Below are 20,109 nucleotides of genomic sequence, written 5' to 3'. Positions count from 1 at the left end.
GGTCTTATCTCAGGGTACCTGATGAAATGGCTCATATAGGACTCGCACAGATACTAAATAATCAACATTATCTCACATGACTACTAAAATGTTTATAGTGTTCAAAGGAGACATTGACGGTTATACAATTTATATCACAAATAACCGGGGTAAGTGGGTTATACTCTCAGAACAAGGAACACAGTGCTGCCCGACATTTGCAAGAGCTGAGAGCGTAGGGGATGAGTTGTGCGATGGGTACACGTTGCAGCCAAGGCCCCAGAGCACTCTCAGGAATTGCAGGAAAGGGGGCCAAGCATGAGGGTGACCTGCACCCAGACACTGGCTCCGTTAGTCCAAGGGCAGTGGGGCCTCCTTGTGGTTCAGTCCAAGCCAAATTCAATATCTTCCTGGTCTCCCACCTCAGGCACTGCGGGCTCCTCAGGCTCCCTCTCAGACCACACTGCATCCTTCCCAGTGCTGTTTCCTAGAGGAAAGAAGGTGGCTCAGTATTCTTGGGAAGTATGGCCACGCCCGCATACAGGCCTGGAGTCAGCCATGCAAGCTGGTGTTCAGAGAGAAACCTGGCTACCGAGGGTGTCAAGAGCAGGAACTGTCCAGGTTCAAGATTCCCTGATTTGTGTTCCCATGACAGTTGCTGAACAAATACCCACCAGTTTGCTTGTGATCAATAAGTACTAGCCAGCTTCCCCCGTAGTACATCTCCCTGGTCACAGGCTCAGGCCCCCATCACCAGTCCAGGCTGATATGTCAGATTGTGGCCTCATCTGTCCCACCCAGCCAGCTGCTCTGGACACTGTCTCTGCCTGGTGAACCTCCCGTCTCACATGTCCTGTATCCTGATTCTGGACCTTCACTGTGGAGGGGCCACAATCAGCCTGCTGTTCCCACATTCCCAGCTATGGTGTCACCAGTCCCCTCCCTCCCTTAGAAGCCTTTGTCTGGAAAGGCTGAGGATCTAGATGGTGAGGAAGGGGGTGAAAATATAGGCTCCCTAGCCCCATCTACACCTGCTGAACAAGATTGCCAAGATCTGCACGGTCCTAAGTAGCCCGGAGATGCCACCCACCCAGGAATGCTTTGGCTTGGCTGCTTCTCAGACCAGGTGAGTGACCAGAAAGTGGCAGCTTCAAAGAGGCATAAAGTTAGGAGTGTGGTCACAGCCACCTCCATGTTCAGTCATGAGCGACCTTCTCCAAGAACATGGGATTGTTGGGCCAAAGGCCTAGTTGGCCATCTCCTGCAGGGTTGGGGTGGTCAGCTGTTCATTTCCCCACTGTCAAAGCTGGTGGCCCCTGTGCTTGGAGAACAGGGTGGCATTACCTGGAGGAGAGGCTGAAAGTAGGTCACCGTACCCGTCCTCACTGGAAGGGGGTGGTGCCACGTCCTTTTTGCAGGTGGGGGGTGTTGGTGGTTTGCCCGAAGGCTCATTGCTGTTGAGCTCCTGAATCAGTGGGTGTGGGGACTTGGTGTCCCTACTTTGGGTCTCCAACTCCCTCTTTGCTGCTTCTTTAAATATGTGTGTAAAGGGCGTCTCGACTTTCCTGGAGGTGTCCTTGGAGATTGCGAATATGTTTGAAAGGGTGTGTGTAGATGTGTTTTCCAGCACTGGGAGTGAGGTGTAGTCCAGCTCAGGGTCACTGTCATCATTCAAGCTCGAGATGGTTGTAATCTTTGGAAAGCACATCTTCTGTTTTAAAAAAAGATGTCTTTGAACATTTCTGCTTTCACAGTAGTCACTCTAAAATGCACAATACTAATTCCACTGCTATCCCGCACAAAATATTCTATTGCCATGTACAAGAAAGTGCCAAGGGAGCAGAGCACTCCCCCTTGGAAAGTTGGGCCTCCGGATGGACACCCTTAGCCAGCCATTTCTGAGCCCCAAAGTTGTGGTGAGCTCTGCAACGGTGTCCACATTCTTTCTTACCTTCTGTTGGGTCTCCACATTGCCCACTCTGTTCTGGCTACACCCACACCCTCCCAGGGCCCTGAATGGGCTCATCTCTGAGCCTTGGCCTCTGGCTGGCATGCACCTGACCCGGCCACCTGGAGGTCAGGCCCCGTAGGAACTGTGGTCTCATGTCTGGTCCCTTTCTCAGTGATGAAGTCCTGCACAGATTATGTCTTATCCTTTTGTCTCCCTTAGGGTCAGGGTCTGGCACACACAGGTTCTCAGTAATGCTGGAGGGAGGAGGGTCAGGTCAGATTGGGAGACCTCCCCATTGTGCCTCATACACTTCTTCCTCCCCCCTCTTTCCTCCCCTCTCTATGTATTGCTATAGTACAAATGTATATAAGATGGACATATAAATATATCAGGAGGGCAGAAACATGTCAGGTATTTATGTGAATACATAGTTATTAAAAATCAGTGGTAAAATTTATTCAAGAAAGCCCCAGTGGTTAATCATAAAACCTTAAGGAAGTGAGCAACAGCCAACAGTTGCCTTTCCTTTTGAAAGGTGAAAATACAGGGGATGTGCAGTGCTTTAAGCACAAAGAGCATTTTACTTTCGAATTAAGCTGATATACTTTGTAAATGACAAGACTGGAAGTGGAAGTGGAATTATGCTGATGTGGGGAAAAACTGTGTTATTACCTTGTCCTGTTCTTCCAAAGATTCGCCTGTATCAACATCTTCCAAGTCAGGTAGGTCCTGAAATAGCAAATGATCCCATGTCACCAGGAGGGCATGCACACTCTGAATGCTGGGTAGGTGAGACAGGTGCAGCCACCCAGTCCAGTGAGCCCAAGTCACGTGCATGACCCAAACCGCTCAGATAGCCCATGCACACTCACAAAACACACACGTGGCTACTTCAAGTATCTGGATCTGATCAACAAATGAGATTTGCAAGGTGTGACATGTTTGAAGAATTTCCACACCTTTCTCCATTTGATTTTGTCATTAGAGATACACAAGGTTATCTGGGGGGAGAGGGGGGGACTTGATGGGGCCCAAACCAAATGCACCTTCTATGTACAAATTAGTCTCAAGACTCTGTGGTGTAAAGTGAGTATATTTTGGACCTCCCCAACTAGAAGGGCTTTTGTGTTTCATGTTGTGTTTTGATGTCTTAATCTCTAAAAACTGATCCAGCACCATGACAAGCACCAGCACAAGGTAGGCAGCACCGTGTGTTAGATTCATGAACTCAGGAGTCAGACTGCCTGCGTTGGTATTCCTCCTCCACTGTTGCCTAGCTGTGTAGCCACGGGCAAGTTACTTAACCTCTCTGTTCTTCAATTTCCTCGTCTGTAAAATGGGGATGGGAATAGGACCTGCCTCTCAGAATTATTGGAAGGGTAAATCCATCAATACAAGGGTAAGAACAGTAAGTGTTAGCTATGAGTTGCCCTGTATACAGTCGGTTCTCAAATGCTAGAGATTAATCTCCTAGTTTTGTTTCTTAATATACATAGGCCCAGAAAACTAGAAACCCACTCAGTTTGTCTTATTGAGCCACATGAAATTGTGAAGTTAGAGATGAAACAGTTTAGAAGTTTATCAAGAGAGTGGGTAGGGGGCAAAGTTGTGCCCATGGGTTTAAACAGAAGGAACCCAGGGCTCTCCTTCCAGGTGAGCAGAGTGAGCACCAGCTGCCCACTAAGTGTGAGGCTAAAGGTTTGAGAAATGCCTCCCCACTCCTCACCCCACCAAACTCGTTTCTGGGGGAGGTGACAAAATGTGTGAGTTTTCATGGTGTTCATTCCTTGGGCTAACACATTTAAGACTTATCAAAACAGAATTCAGCTTCAGGAAGGAGAGGGTTCATGAGGCTGCCCCGCACTAAACATGGGTCCGGGAGCCAGACACTGGACAGCCACGTCAGGAAGCTGGAGCAGCCATAGGACAGGAAGATGGCATCAGCCGTTTGCTGGGCAGCTGTCCATAGGAGATTAGAGGCTCTGATGACAAAATGTAACTTTCTCGACCATTATGTATAAGGCTAGCTGGAAAGTGGCTTAGCAGTGTAACTTCTTTGGGGAAAACAAATCAAGAGTTTTATAGACACAGTTCAAGGGAAATCACCTGGGCCAGCACTTCTCAGTCTTGAATGTGCACACGTATGAACCCCCCAGGGGAGATCTTATTAAAATGCAGATTTGGATCAGTAGGTCTGGGTGGGGCCTGGGATTCTGCACTATAACCAGTTCCCAGGGGATGCTAAACCTGCTGATCCAAGGACCACACTTAGGGGAGTGAGGGTTTTGAAGGGTCCTATCTGATCATCTGTTTTAAAACAGATACTTTTCTCCACATGTGACTGTTTACATACATTGATGAAGAGCTTCTCCTCTGTCTTCAGCACAATGGTTTCCAAATCTTCACCTCCACCAGGTTCTGTACCTGATGCACTCTCAGTGGCCACAACCTGGGGAGCTGATTCTAAGGAACAACAACAAAGAGGTATTCATCTTGGAGTTAGTTTTATACGCAGTCAGATAGACAAGGCCAAGGTCAAGGTGGATTCCAAGAGCAGAGGAAGGACAAATGCTTGGTCTGAAAGACCAGCCCCTGTGACAGCAGCTGTGAGAATCCCCAGATTAGGATAGGGTTATGTGTAAAAAGAAAGGAAAGGGAAGGGAAAAGGAGAGAGCTGCCTCGGCCGGAGCCTGGAGATGACTCGGATGAGATGGAAGTGCCAGCCAGGAGTCAATGCAGAGCACGCAGGCACCTTGGAAAAGGCGTGATCGATGGGCAAGGAGACTGAGAAAGGCAACAGCGTCAAAGGCCAACTGGGGAGCTGGAGAACAGGCAAGCTGGGGGTTCATGTCATAGCTCTGTCTGGAAGGGCCGAACCCACCGCCCTCTTGGACTGCCCACTGAGCGTTAGAGAGACCTGTTAAATGGTTCAAGGTTGCTTGGGGATGAATATGGAATCCAGGGGGGGTTCCTCCTCTTCTTCCTCCATGGCCCCACTTTTCAAACTCCCCAAGGCTGTATTCTTGGGCCCTGTTCTCTGCTTTCTCATCTGTCTCATGGCTTCAGTTACTACATTAAAGATTAATGGCCCATCTTTTCTCATTACACGTAGGTTCAATGCGTCCACCCTGAGTACTGGTATGAATAGCGTGATTCAAAGAGCCACTTTGGGGCATGAGTTTAAGACAAAACAGGCAGCAGGCAGAGGGCTTCCGTGGTTGCTGCTGTGGACGACCCCAGGCCCACAACACGGCTCCACCGTTTACTTGCTTTGCGACTTGGAGCAAGTTACTTCACCTCTCTGAGCCTCAGTTTCCAACTCAAAAAAATGCAGTAATGATCATAGCACCTGGCTCATAAAGTTGCTGAGAAGGCTGAACAAGGCAGCCTGGGAAGCTGTGGCCTTCACTGGTGCCCATAGACGTTCCAGGTCTGGCTCATCCTTACTGACAACACAGCAATAGGATGGTGTCTTACGTTTATCTGTTAGTCAGCAGGACCCAAGGACCATGGCTAGAACCTGCCAGGGGTACCTTTTTCTACATCTGCATCATCAACTATGGTAGCCAGAGCCACATATGGCTACTGAGAGCTTGAAATGTGGCCAGCACTCCTGAGGAACTGAATTTTTATTTTTGTTTTTAATCAAATTTAAAAGCTGAAGCAGTATAAAACAACTTGCTTCTTTTAGTAGGACTTCATTTTACTTTAACTGTTGAAAAGTTAGCAACTGAATTACAATGTACTGTTTAAGTGTCAAAAACATACTGGATTTGAAGATGTAGTGCTCCCCAAAGGTAAAGTATCTCATTAATAATTTTATATTGATTTAAATTACTATATTTTAGACATAATGGATTAAATAAACTATATTGTTGGTGTTTCGCCCATTCTTTTACTTTGTTTAATGTGCCTCTGTTATATTTCTATGAGCAGCACTGCTCTAGATAGCGAGACAATGTGTGTACTTCATCTTATAGAAATAGCAACCAGCAGGGGAAAACTGCCCCTGACCCCGTGGATGCATGACTCCGAGGCTGCGATTCCGGGAGTGCTGCCCTGAGCCTGCATCTGTGTTGTTCTGATCACACTGTAACAGATAGCAAGAAGCTAGGAAACTTCCTGGGTAAGTGGAATAGGGAAACTGAGACAAGAAAATTAAACAAGGCCAAACATTTTGGGCAGCTTGCAGCCAGCTTACAGCAAGACCTCATCTTCCCCAACCAAGGACACTTGAGAGCAAATGGTTAATACCTCTCCTCCCCAACCAGAGAATACTTAGCTTAAATCACCCTGGAACTGCTAAGGCAGGAGGGGGCAAGGGGCAAGGAAAGAAGGGGGAGTTTTATCTCATCCACTAAACAAAGTCGTCAGCTGTTTGGGGGAAAGGGGAAAAGGGGAGTTTATCTCACTCACTGAAAAAAGAAGTCAGAAGTCTTGGGACTTGCCAGATGTTCTCATAAATTCTGGGAAATCCACAACAAAGTACAATCTACCTTGAAATCTAGTCTGTGCCCAAGATACCTGGCAGAGGAACCTTGAAACCTGTAGACAGAAGGGTATAAAACCCCCTGAACCCCCACCAGGTTCACACTCAGGTTAGCTGAGTGCCCACCTCTGCTTTATGCCAGGCGTATTTTGATAAATTAGCTTGCCTTGCTTCCTTAATAAGTTAGCTTGCTTTAGTGAAACGCTGCTGTGTGTTACTCATCTGAATTCTTTCTCACAAGCATGACAAGGACTAAGGAGGGGACAGCACTCTCCCTTCAACCGTCCGATGACCTTTTCTGGTGTTTCTGGTGTCCTATAACAACATTACCTTCCCAGGTAGCTCCCAGGGTTGCTGGCTCGGGGGCCTCAGCTGGGAGCAGCCCTCCTGGATCCTGGTCTTCAACCTCTGAATTAACATGAGTAGGCAGCTCCTCTAAGAAACTCGACTTTTCTGGGAAGAGCTCATCCTTGGCCTCGAAGCATTCCTTGACAAACAGCTCCATTTTTTGCTGCCTTTCTCCATCTTCATGAGGCTCTTCCTTCCCTTCCTCATTGACATCCACGTTCTCATTTTCATCTGGTGCGGGCACCTCCCCTGGACAAGAGAAGTCCGGAGGTGAACTGGGAAATGTCCTGGGAGGACAGGGTGTCTGCATGTCTCTTGGGGACATGCAATGAACTGCTGAGACTGAGCCCAGGGAACTGTCTGGGACCAGTAAAGAATTGCCCTCACGGTGTTCATTGCTTTTTATATTGCTAAATAAACAGAGGTAAATGTCCGTGAGAGGGATCACTTAGCTCATCCATCTAATGGAACAGGACACAGCCATTAAGAAAGCAATGCAGGAGGTTCTTAGGAGATGTACGCAGAAGTACATGGGTTTGAGGGCCACGATGTCTGCCTTCATTTTCAAATGGTTCAGCAGAACAGGAAAGTGTGTGTGTGTGTCTGTGTAAATGTTAAAAATCATCTGACACCATCCCTTAAGCTTTTCTGAAAATTTTTAAAAATATCCAAATACAAAGCTGAGAAAAGAAAACATGCTATGGGAGAAAGTCTATTTTATGGAAGAAATATTATACTAATGCAAAAGAGTAGGCAGGAAGCAATATAATTATACCATTTTTCTCTAAAACACATATGTGTTACATGCCGGGGGAAAAGCCAGGAACTACCCACACTAAATACTGAGTGGTTCTTGCTGCAATTATGTTGTTCCTTGTGCTTTTCTGCATGTAATGTATTCACATTTTGTAATTAGGTGAAAACCAATACATGTCCTTTAGAAACATGTGTGGAGACTCTTGCTTTTCTACTGGATATAGGACATGGAAGGGGTTTCTTACTTATTAGGGTGCCCTGAGCACCATCCCCAGGATCCTGCTGGCTCAAGTTGGGGTTGGACTAGGATAGGCCCAGGACTGACTCACTAGAAGCCTCTACCAAATGCTGGCCTTGGGTGTGGGCTGGGGGCTCTGAGTCCTGGACTAGGGGCTGTAGGTTAGGTGGGGCAAGGAGGGTTTCATTTATACCAAACCTGGGAGTGGATAGAGTCTTGAAATGGGGAGAGAGTGAGAGAACAAGGCAGGGAGAGAGACTCCAAGATCTTAGAACAGGGTCTGTGGGGGCCAAGAACATTTTCCGGGCCTGCCCTAGTTGTGCCAAGCTAGAAATAGGATGATCCTGAATCTTTCAAGGGTCCAGCAGGTTAAATACAATCATCCGGCTAAACAGAGGGAAAATGATCTGTGCTACAGGGGAGGCAGTGCAGCTACCCCTCAAAGTTGACAGAATTGAATTGTCAAGGTCAAGCCACAAAAAGGAATGAAGCACTGATCACGCTACAATGTGCAGGGACCTCAGGAACATCATGCTGAGTGAAAGAAGCCAGATGCAAAAGGCTACATACTGTATGGTTTTGTGCATATGAAATGTCTGGAAATATTGGTGGTTGTCAGGGGCTGGGGAAGGGCGTGGGGTGGGGAGTCACTACTAATGGGTTCAGGGTTTTATTCTGGGGTTAATAAAATGTTTTGGAACTAGAGAGAGGTGCTGGTTGTGCAACATTGTGACTGTACTAAGTGCCATTTAAAAACAGTTAATTTTGGCCCTGACTGGGTTACTCTGCTGATTAGAGCATCATCCCACTACGCCAAGGGTGCAGGTTCGATTTCCAGTCAGGGCATGTACAAGAAGCAACCAGTGAATGCATAAATAAGTGGAACAACAAATTGATGTTTCTCCCTGTCTCTCTCTGTCTCTCTCTTTCCCTCTCTCCCCTTCTTCCTCTCTGTCTCTAAAATCAATCAATCAATAAAATTTTTTTTAAATGGTTAATTTTTTGTTACGTGAATTCCATCTCAGTTTTTAAAAAGGTCAAGGGCCTCCATGCTTTTCCATGGTGATTTACAACAAGGTCTCTGTCCAACCTGGGGGCTGCAGCTCCCTACCAAGCTCCTCAAGCGCAGGACCACCTTGCCCCACCTTGATTTTAGCCCAGTGAGGCTCATGTCAGACTTCTGACCTCCAGAACTGTGCTAAGATAATAAATTTGTGTTGGGTAAGCCCATAAATGTGTGGCGATTAGTTATGGCTGTCATAGAAAATGAATATATCATTTAATTTGGAAAACTGAGGCTATTTTAACAAATTGAGTTTTAATCACTGAAAGTGGTTTGAAACTGCACTAAATGCTGGGGGTCTTCATTGCCCCTGGCAGGTGGGGGAAGCCAAGTGCAGATGGATCAGCAGGTCTGTGAGTACATGGTCCAAGCTTCCCCCCACCCCCTAAATCCCAGAGATGGAAGACCACGAGGTCAGCAGCATGGGTTTCTAACCGAAACAGAGCCCTGGACGCCATCTGGGCCGACGCCTACCTCTCTCTTGTCTTTCCTTCTGCCGCTTCCTCTCCGCAGCCCGCCGCTTGATCATGGCCAAGGCCTCGACGCTGTCTGTGATCTTCTTCCGTTCTCTGCTCTCCCATTGCCGTCTCTCCTCTTTCTCCGCCTCATACCCTCCCCTCGCCCAGGCCTCTGCACAAGCTCTGTTTAGAAGGATTTAAACAAGAAGAGAAATCATGGAGGTTTCCATTTTCACAGGTTAAAGGTAAATTCAAAACATATACTGCCTGATCAAACCTGTTCTTTTTCCCCAGGCAAACCAAAGCCACACAGGACATGTGGCCACAAGGACAGAAGTTAAAAGATGTACATTTTAATCTTTAAAGTCAAATGGATTGCAAGCCTTCTAGATGTGATACCAAAAGCATAAGTCACAAAAGAAAAAAGAGAGATATTGGTCTCCACCAACATTAAAGTGTTTGCAATGCAAATACCACAAATAAAGTAAAAAGACAACCCACAGAATATGAGAAGATATTTGTAAATCATATACCTGATAAGGGACTTGTACCTAGAATATATAAAGAAATGTACACCTCATTAATACAAAGACAACACAATTTAAAGATGGGCAGTTTGCCCTGGCTGGTGTGGCTCGGTTGGTTGGGAGTGACTAATAAGTAAGGGCTCCTTCTTAGGGGAATGGAATTATTCTAGAATTGATTATGGTGGTGGTTGCACAACTATGTGAATATACTAAAAACCACCAAATTGTACACATTAAATGGGTGAACTGTTCTAGGGGCTGGGGTTACAGCAGGTAACATAGGAGATGACTCTGCTCTCTGTTAGAGCTTCCCTTTTGTGGGGAAAGACAGGCCCTAAACAAGGCGACCAGCATGTCAGAGGCTACTGTGTCCTAAGAAAAGAATCAGGCTGAAGGGACACCAGGAGGAAAGGGTGCTACTTAGATAGGGTGCTGGGTCATGGAGATCTTAATAAGACCACAGGTGAGCAGGCACCTGCCAACACCTGTGATGTGCATCCCAGGCAGAGAGAAGAGCAAGTGCCCAGCATGGACCAGGCGGCATCAGGATTCGAACCCAGGTGAATGTGACTCCTGACCTGGAGTCGTGCTACACTGCACAGGTGATGGGTCTCCCTGTGAAGGGTTCGCCTCGTGTCAGTTTACACTCCCCGCCGGTCAGCGCTACTTCAGGGTGGGGCTCAGAGCCTCAGCAATAGCTGAGCTCATTGGCTCACTCCTATGCTCCCGTTACCTGCTCAAGACCCACGTGTTACTCACAAGGACCCTGTGGTCGGTATTGTCCCCACTTTCCAGATGAGGAACATGAAGCTTGGGAGGTTAGCAAGCCCACCTCAGGGGACATAACTCTTGGCTGCCGAGCTGGGTTTTCAAGTCAGCACACAGGCTGCGCTTGCTGTCTCCCATCCCCCCAGGGTGGGGGCCAGGAAACTGGGGGCATCTCTGCCCAACTTCCCAGAAGCAGGTCTTCTTGTTTTCTCATCTAATTGGAGTGGAGGCTCTCACTTCTACTTGAAGTATTTGTTAGTTTGACTTAAATTTGTGAGTTCAAAAACATAGTACCAGTTACATTTATTAAATGTTGTATCATTCAAAACTTAGATTGCGCTTGCCTTCAAGTTGTCCATGTGACTGAGGTTTTATTCAAAGTTAGAATGAACAGTGATCTCAATTAAAAACACAGATAAAAGTAATGTGACAATGCACATGGCAGTCCCGGATTTATTGTTCTTAATATAAAAAGAGCTCTTATGAATCAGTAAGAAAAATCCCTCCCAGAATAAAGGAAGCTGGGAGGAAGTTGTGAGTGGAATACTCATAGAGGAGGGAACATAAATGTCTGACAAAGATGGCAAATGTAACCAACCTCGTCAGTTATCCAAAAATACAAATTTAACAGGATACGCCATCTTCACTCATCAAGTCGCCTGGCAAAGATTTATTTTACATGGCAATGTCTGGTGAAGCTATAAATTGTTACAAACTTTCTAGGAAACAATTAGAGAATACAAGGTGTCCCAAAAAAGTATATACACACTTTGAATAATTATAAAGCCAGTTTGTTATAATTATAAAGCCAGTGTTTATTAAAATACATTTCATTTTCAAAATGTAATAGAAATCAGCTGTTAAAGTGTATACCCATTTTGGGGGGACATCATGTATAAGCACCTTTAAAAAGGTTCAGACCACATTTTTTGATCCAATTATAGAACTCCTTGAATTCCGCCCTAAGGAAATAATCAGCAATGAGGTCAGAGACTTATATACAATATTTATCAAAGGATTATAAAAAAACACCTATGAATAAATGCTCAAAATTAGAGAATTTTCTATTATGAAAAATTATGTAGCCATTCAACCTATTTCCAAAGAATTTAATGATGGGTGAAAATGCTCAAAAATCAGAATTTTTTAAAAGTTTAGTAAGCGTGCTCAACTATTACATATTAAAATGTGATCTCTTCCTTACCTGTCCTTTGGAAAAACTGGTCTATCATCCAGGAATGTTAAGTGTTTTAGTCGGATAGTGACTGTCCTTCGGTAGTTAGGGATGTGCCTAATAACTGGGTTTCCCATCAAATTCAGGACACGCTGTAAGCAAATAGGCAGAACCAAATTAGCTGTTAAAAATGGCTGTGGTTTAAATATTTCATATGTACTGTGCTCTAAGAATAAATAAACAAAAAGGAAGTGCCAGCGTCAGATCCTGAGGACGTCATTAGCGAAGCCAGAGGGCATCACTGTTTTTGTGCCATCAGAACTGTCCTGATACCAGGGCGGCCCTTTCTCTTCTCGAACTTCAGATCCTCAGTCTCACTGTCCTGCCAGAACAAGAGTGTAAAACATTTCCCGAGCCCTTTTCCGAGAGCTGGTGCTCACATTAGTTTTGCTCACACAATCTCTCCAATGAAAACTGATCTCAGCCTAATTGCCTGTTTTCCCTCCTTCCCGGCCAGGACCCATTTTAAGAAAAGGACACAGCGGCTGGACGGATAAAGAGCCAGTGACTCAGGGGAAGGGACGGGAAGTGCCCGCGTATTTCCTGCGAGGCCCACGGGTCTCCTAGATGTCATGCTGGGACCACAAAAGGGAAAGAAACATGCAGTGAGGCAACCCGCCTTCCCCCATCTTTAAATGCTGCCACCTCCTCTTCTGCAGGTGAACCGGAAAGAAAGTGAACAGGCAAGGAGACGGGAGTGAGCCGTTTAAGCTGACTGAATACTTTCATATCTAAAGTGGCTGTTGATATTGGAGAACATAAGCACACTGCGAACTGGTCGGTTTAGCCTTCCCCCAGCTCCACCCTCACACTCCCTTCATTTTCAAGTGGCCTGTCCTGCGGGGCTGGGGTGGCGGGAGCGGTGTGCTCCAGGCGCAGGCCCTAAAGGGGTGCGTGCGGTGTGGAGAATTTTAAAGCAGTCATCAAACAAACTCTAAAGCAATCGTAACAAAACTACATTTTGTTATGGGCATGCTGTATTGAAGTCCGAGCCCCAGCACCTTGGAATGTGACTGTATTTGGAGAACGGGGCCTTCAAAGAGGTCGATTAATTGTCACCTAAATTGGTACAGATACTGATGAAACTATAATGGATAATCATAACACTCTTGGTCACATGTTTCCTGCAGCCTGAAGGTTTTTAAAAGATACCAAATGCCTGCTGTCACCACCCTTTCAAACTGCTATCTTTTGATGTGTTTTAGATTGATTTCCCTATTTTAGGGAAATGACAGTCAGTAGTTTCAGTTCTGGTGGTTTATTTAAAATTTAAAGTAAAATAATAATAATAATAAAGAGGTCAATTAAGATTAAATGAGGTCACAGGGACAGACCCTCATCCAATATGATTGGTATCCTTATAAAAAGAAGAGACTGGGACACAGACATGCACAGAGGAAAGACCTTGTGTCCTACAGGGAGAAGACGACCAAAGAGAAAGGCTCAAAATGAAACTAGCCCTGCTGACACCTTCATCTTGGACTTCTAACTACTCGAATTATGAGAAAATAAATTTTTGTTTGAGCCTCCAAGCCCATGGTAATCTGTTATGGCAGCTAAGCAAGAAAAAGAAAGCATTATGATATAATACAGCTTTATATTATTGCCATGTGCTAGCAATGCCAACCTGGCCCTTCTTAATAGTCTCCTCCCCAGGTTATTCTTGAGCTATTTTTCCTTCAGTAGGCTCTCCTTTTCCTTACTTATCATGACCTAAGCAGTAAACAGTAAACTCGAGGGCTTTCTGTGCTGTTTTAAATATGTTTCCTAGTACACACGACAACACATCCACTCTAAAAATCAAGGAAGCCATCAAAGGCCACTGAGGGTGAGTCAAAAGGACACAACTGCCACCTGGATGGGTTGTCACAGGCCAGAAGATGGGACCATTGGAGCATCCAAAATTAAAATGACAGCAAGGGTTAAATCATACCAAACACTGTATATATAAATCCATGAGTTCATAACGATACTGAAAAAGAAAAACACTTCATTGTCTCCATGAACTGTTGCTAGACTTGCTTCTCTGAAAATTGATAAACAAATGAAAAGAAGCCAACATTTTCCCCTGGCCTTTCCTGTATGAACTGCGTGGTTTTAGGGAACCACTAGTTGATGAGGGAAAGTGCTTCTTTGCAGAAGCGTTCCAGCTAAGAAATGCAGAAGGGGTAAGGTAAGCAGAAAATGGCCATCACACGACTCCCGATGAAATAGTGCACCCGGGCAATGCCCATTGGTGGCTGCCAAAACAACTGCGGGAAAGAGCTATGGGGACTTCATAATGGCTCGGCCAGGCTGACGAGACCTGCACCCACTCATTAATATTAAAGTTACAAAAAGAGAGGCCACCACGTATTACATGTCCCATGATGTGATGCAATGGCATACCTCAAAGTTAAATATTGAACCTGGATCTGATGAAGCCTCTGGCTCCATGATCACTTTGCAAGAAATACTGGGTACAGCAGAACATGTTAAACAACACCATGAGGGTGCAATCAACCAAGTCCAGGGTGTGGCACACTGCAAGGGAAGGACGCAGTTTCTTTGATAGAGTAATGGAGGGGGGGGGGCAGTGAGAGATCAGGAGGTCTGAGAGACAAAAATAATCCAAATGTGATGCGTGGATCTGGTTTGGATTTGAACAAACCAATGGTCAAAATGCATTTTTTTGAGACAAATGGGAAAAATTGAACATGGCCTACATATTAAATATAGTTACAATGGTACCTCGGTTTTCGAACATCTCTGTTGACAAACATTTTGGGTTACAAACGCCGTAAACCTGGAAGTAAATGCTTTGGTTTTCAAAAGGCCACGCGGCATCCACTGAGGGCAAGATCCTGAGGCCTAGCTGTGGGCTGTGGATCCCTCGGTTTTCAAACATTTCAGAACTCAAACGGTCTTCTGGAACGCAGTACATTTGAAAACCAAGGCACTACTGTATTACAATATTTTAGATATAATAACAGTACTTTGTGGTAAAAAAAAAAAAAAGGGTCCTTATCTGTCAGAGATACACACTAAAATATTTGTGGGTGAAATGATCTAGCATCTGGCATTTAAGATACTCCAGCTAAAAATACAAAGAGGGAAAGAGTGTGAAAGGAGGGAGAGAAGGAAGGAGAGAAGAGAAGAGATTTCATATCTAAAGAACATTAAAATAGGCAAGTTTTGTGTGTTTTACCAAATCAGGCATGCTCTCCAGGATGCTCAAGATCTCGGGGTCACTCAGCCTATTGTGGGAAAGGTCAAGAACGCAAAGTTTCAAACACTCCTTCAGATGCTGAATGTCTTCCACCGTCTCTAAGTGATTGTGGGCTATCTGGAGCGTGTTCAGGACAGGCAGACAGGCTGGAAGGTGAGGTCAGCAGAAGTAAACAACAAAGGTATAAAACGTTTCTTGCCCATAACATAAAATTTTAGAACCTCCCCCAGGTAAAGCAGTGGACATAATGGCATTTAAAAAGACCCCAAGTGGGGCATTCTCACAGAGGTTTTCAATGGTCTTGATGTAATTGTTGCTGAGGTTGAGAGCATCCAGTTTCTGCAGAGGTTCTAGGTTCTCGATTTTATGAAGCAAGTTCACTTGCAAGAAGAGGCAACGCAATTCGGTTTGGGCATCCAGGTTCTCGATTTTCTGTATTCCATTGGACTCCAGCCAGAGACAACGCAGCCCTGTGTACTCTTCCAAGTTCTCGATGCGATCGAAACCTAGGGAGAAGGGGATGTCGATTAAGCTCCTCCGTGCACATAAGAGACACAGGAGTCACCCTTGTTTCTGCCTACCTGCCTAGCATCCACACCCCCTTCCTCAAGTGACGGTATGGCCACTTTGCTTTGAGGAACATCCCCCTTTGACACTACCCCATAGCTCTCAGAGTCACAACGATTCATTCTGGGCTGGTCATGCTTAGACAGGTGGGGCCAACTTGGGTGAATCCTGGGGAGGGTGGCTGGCTCCACTGGAAAAAGGCAGTCTTTATGTTGGAGTGGCCAGCTACCTTCCCTTCATGGCTAAGAGTGCGTGAAGGTGAGAGATGGCTTGTCTGAAATGAATCAGAGGAAAGCAGGGCCAAGAAAAGGAGAGTGAACCTCATGAAGATACATTATGAGCCCCAGGATGAAGCTAAGCCTGAAGCTAGTGCAAACTGTGGGTCTTGTTTTCATTCATTTTTCAGCTTTATGAGCCAAATTGAAGGTTAGCAAAACAGTCAACAGCTTGGCTGCAACCTCATGAGAGACTTGGAGCCAGAACCACTCAGCGAAGTCATTCCCAGATTCCTGGCCCTGTAAACAGTGTGAGATGATGAACTTAAGTTGCTAAGTTTGGGGATAAGCTGTTCCACCGCAGTAGATAACGGACACATCTCTCGCCCAGCTGGTCTGCCTCTCTGACTCTTTCTACTTGGTCTCACCTACTGGGTCCTCTTCTTCTGCCTCTTAAATATTGATCCCCTTAGATCTGCCCTTCTAAGTCATCTTATCACTGCTACACAAGGACAGTGGTGGAGAATTTTGGAGGTGACAATGTGGAGGTGAGGAGGCTAGTTGGGAGTCTTTCCAAACTCTTAAGGCATTTGTGCTGCTAGAGCTGTTCGTGAACCTCCCTGGCCCAGTGCTCCTCACAGTGGCTGCACCATTCCCCAGGACACCAAAGGCACCCTTGCCCATCTATCTCTGTGTCTCTAGCACTGAGCAATGCCAGGCACACAGGAGGCCCTCAGTAACTATTTACCAAATAACATAGAGGGCTGATGAGGCAGGTGGACCATCCCTTGGGAGTTACCACTCTTTATCATTGCAAGGAATATCCCTGTCTCTGAACCTGAACTTAATTTATATAAGATACTAGACACCAACCCTGAGTCCTTGGGGATGCCACTATTTATACCTCTCTGTTCTGAGAGGCACCCCATGACCCTCATCCTTTGTTTTCTATGCCAGTCCTCAATCCTTCACAACATATCTCTCCCAAGCCCGAAGCATTTACAACTAGCTTCTGACTTGAAAAATTATTAAGTCTTTGGAAAACTTAAATAGAAGATACCAATGTGTTTCCCTTGTATCCACAGAGCCAGTGGCCCCTTTATAAGCTCTTATAAGCTCTAAGGTGAGACTTTTTCTTCAAAGAAATACTATTGCTTTTCCATAAATCTCCACTAAACTCTGAAGTTTCTACTTAAATATAATCTGAGAACTCCAGATGATCCCTGGAAGTACTTTTTTAATGCCACCAGAGTCTTTCTGCCTGACTGAGACAACTCCTTTACTTAGATCCTTACCTTTAAAGTGTAAGTACAGCGTGTCATTCAATGCTGGGGTAATATAAAGCTTGTGTTGCTTGCAGAGTTTCTGTAGGAAATGTTTAGTCATTCTAAACATTGAAAAACATGAACAAGAAATCTGAGTTTGTCAGCTCTGAAATATATTCCAAAAATTCTTTACCACATTCATTCCTTCCCTCAAATCCACAACACCCTATATGCCTGATAACTATTTTAAGTTCTTTATTTTTTTTTTGTATAGCTTTCAAGGCCTCATCCAATATTGTTACTTTCAGCATTCTTAAAAATTGAAATGTATAATCTAATAAAAATACTTTTGATAGTGTAATCAAGAACTACTGGTGTTTTTCTCCAGGTTTGGCATTAAAGTTTGATTGGTTGTGGTTAGTTGTGCCACAGAGGCAGGCTGCCCTGACTCCACCACTACAGACACTGGGCTATTTAATCTTCATGAGCCTCATTTTCTTATCTGTACAATGGGGTGATTATACCATCTCCCTTACTTGGTAAAATGTGTGCTATAATTGGCAGCACCGTGCCCACGTACCTGGGGCCATCATCTTCTTTGTCACTTCTTTGGTGTGCTAAGCAACCGTCTGACCTGCTATCACCACTCTGTTTCTGCTCACTTTTGTAGGATGTGTCCGAAGGACCCGCACATGATTCCTTAGGATCATTAATTTCTGTGAAAATAAGAGATTGGTTCTATGGAGATCAAGAAATGTATTTAAAAGTGTACCCAATTTCAACTTGATTAATAACTGTCTGCTTATAGTATAGAACACCAGTACTCTTTAAATGTATAACAATTTTTAAAGAAGTAAGGAAATTTTGCTTCTCGGTAGGTCCTCTGTAAAAGCTCTCATATAGGTGCATAAGGAAACATGGACAAAAATATTCATTTATGCATTATTTGTAACAGCCAAAAACTGTTAACAGTGCAAATGTCCATCCATAGGAACTAGTTAAATAAAACAATAGATTATTATTCTGCCTTGGAAAATAATGTATTGGAGCTACATCACTAATGTGGCTAATTCTCAGAAACACATAGAGTGAAAAAAGCAAGTTTCATAATAAACACAGGATACCATTTATATAAATTAAAAACACAAACCAATGCTATGCATTGTTTAAAAACATTATACACACACATACATATCAATTGATGTTTCTTTTCAGATTTAACCCATTGGAATTAATAATTATTAAAAGTGTGTATACATTTTTGGGGGGAGAAAGGAATGGGACTAGAATTGGGGGTGAGGTGGGGAACATCACATTGATCTGAAATGCATGGTGACAGAAGATGATTTGACTTTGGGTGGTGGGCACACAATGCAATATACAGATCATGTATCATAGAAATGTGCATGTGAAACCTATATGATCCTATTAACCAATGTCACCCCAATAAATTTAATACAAATCATCTGAAATGTTTTATTTACTTAATTAAAAAAGACTTCAAGTGAATATGATAAAAATGTTAATTATTTTCAGTTCTTAGTGGTGATACATGAGTGTTCGGTATAAGGTTCTCTGTTCCTTTTTAAAAAGTTCTCAAAAGAAAACACAAAACCAAAAAAAAATAGTGGCAATGAGCACATTCCAATGCACCTAAATTTTTTTAATTGGCCAATTCAAACACACTTAACCTTAAGGATCGCTGGCTTCTGCTGTGTGTTTGTGAAGTCTGTCGAATGGAACTCTACCCTCCATGTGTGGGGCTGGGTCTTACACTTCTCCACTTCCCACTGTGTACAATGCTCAGCTACAAGGAGCACCAGACAAAGGTTTGCGAAATAAAGAATAGGTGCCCAAAATACGTAATAATAACAAGAGCTATGATTTATTAATGGCCCACTGTATGACAGAAACTCTAATTATCCCTATATAATATCCCTGCTTGCAGACAAGGACACTGCTCCACAGAGAGGTTAAGCTCTGGGCCAACAGCCATAAAGCTGGCCAGTTGCAGAGCTTCAATCTCTACGGAGCTTTCCCCAGAGCTTTCCAACAGCTCTTCACGCAGGGCTTGCCTGGACAGTTGACGCTCAAGATATATTGGTTGAACTAGGTTCAAAAAATGAAACACAAATCAAGTGGTTTCTTTATCTAGTCACTAATAGGTTTTCCTTAGGGCCCCAAGCTAAGTGGGAGCAGAGGCTGAAAACCTGCTTTCTGTGCCCATTCTGGGAAACTGGCAAGGAGTCACCTGCTAACCCCAGACCTGCCAGCTCTTCCTTCACCCTCTCAGCATGAGTCAGGCACTGGACTGGACACTGTGAATCCAATTAAGATGTCCCGCTCCGGCATCTTTTGATCTTAAATGGTGATAGCAATAATGGGATACATTCGAAACATAAAAAGGTTGGGCAGGGAGAGAAACGGAGTGTTGGCTAAGGACTTGGGCTCCGAGTCTGTTCTGTTATTGACTGGCTGAGGGTAATCTGTTTGAAGCAAGTTCTAGAACCTTTTCAGTCTCAGTTTCCTCATCTGTATTAAATGGGGAGAGGAGTGCCTAACGCAGAGGGCGGGTGTATGGCTCAACTGCGGTGAGCGCTTGGCAGGCGTCCTTTAATCAGTGTGGGCCGCTCTTACTATTATTATTGCTAGTGCTGGCTGTGAAGATCAGGTACGCGGGGTTGGGCGCAGCCCGTCGCCTCCCCCGCCTCCCTGGGGCGGTGGTCAGCACCTTCCTTGCGGTCCCCCTGGCCTGCGTTCCCGCGGTCGCCCGCAGACTCCTCCACGCCGGGCACCACACCCGGCTCCCGCTCGCAGTCCGGTTTCTCCCCCTCTTCCGCCGGGGGCTCCAAGACCTCGGGGTGCATGTTTGCTCTGGAAACACCGAACACCCGGTAGCAAAGGGCAGCCCCCTTTCGCGGGGTCGCTGCAGCGCCGGCCGCTCCGGGGAGGTGCGGCTTTCCTGCCCCGCCCGCACTCGCGCCGGCGTCGTTGGCAGCCTAACGACTCCTTGGTCTCCACGGCAACCAGTGCACACGCGCAC

At 45.2% G+C, this 20,109-nt stretch overlaps 1 protein-coding gene across 1 annotated transcript; it reads right to left on the bottom strand.

Annotated features, from left to right (window-relative positions):
- Positions 1–73: 73 nt before the first annotated feature.
- DNAAF1 (dynein axonemal assembly factor 1) lies at positions 74–20,090 on the bottom strand. The gene is made up of 12 exons (XM_081118628.1): positions 19,798–20,090; positions 17,647–17,782; positions 17,097–17,188; positions 15,304–15,525; positions 14,999–15,165; positions 11,782–11,903; positions 9,299–9,465; positions 6,750–7,016; positions 4,284–4,393; positions 2,603–2,659; positions 1,324–1,690; positions 74–466 (listed from the first exon to the last, which is right to left on the bottom strand). The coding sequence occupies exons 1-12, from the start codon at positions 19,931–19,933 to the stop codon at positions 363–365; spliced, it is 1,947 nt and encodes a 648-aa protein (XP_080974754.1). The 5' UTR covers positions 19,934–20,090; the 3' UTR covers positions 74–362.
- Positions 20,091–20,109: the final 19 nt, after the last annotated feature.

This window comes from Miniopterus schreibersii (assembly GCF_964146895.1).
Source record: "Miniopterus schreibersii genome assembly, chromosome: 18".
Lineage (NCBI taxonomy): Eukaryota > Metazoa > Chordata > Mammalia > Chiroptera > Miniopteridae > Miniopterus > Miniopterus schreibersii.
Note: the sequence above shows the minus strand (reverse complement) of the source record. Positions and strands in the feature narration are given on the sequence as shown.

What these genes read in the sequence shown, in the direction of transcription:
- DNAAF1 (XM_081118628.1), bottom strand. Translation starts at nt 19,933, where the DNA reads ATGCACCCCGAGGTCTTGGAGCCCCCGGCGGAAGAGGGGGAGAAACCG. An exon ending in CCTGGGAGCTACCTGGGAAG is followed by an intron (nt 4,394 to 6,749) that starts GTAATGTTGTTA and finishes GTTGTTCCTTAG; the next exon opens with AATCAGCTCCCCAGGTTGTG. An exon ending in CTTTGGAAGAACAGGACAAG is followed by an intron (nt 1,691 to 2,602) that starts GTAATAACACAG and finishes TTTTTAAAACAG; the next exon opens with AAGATGTGCTTTCCAAAGAT.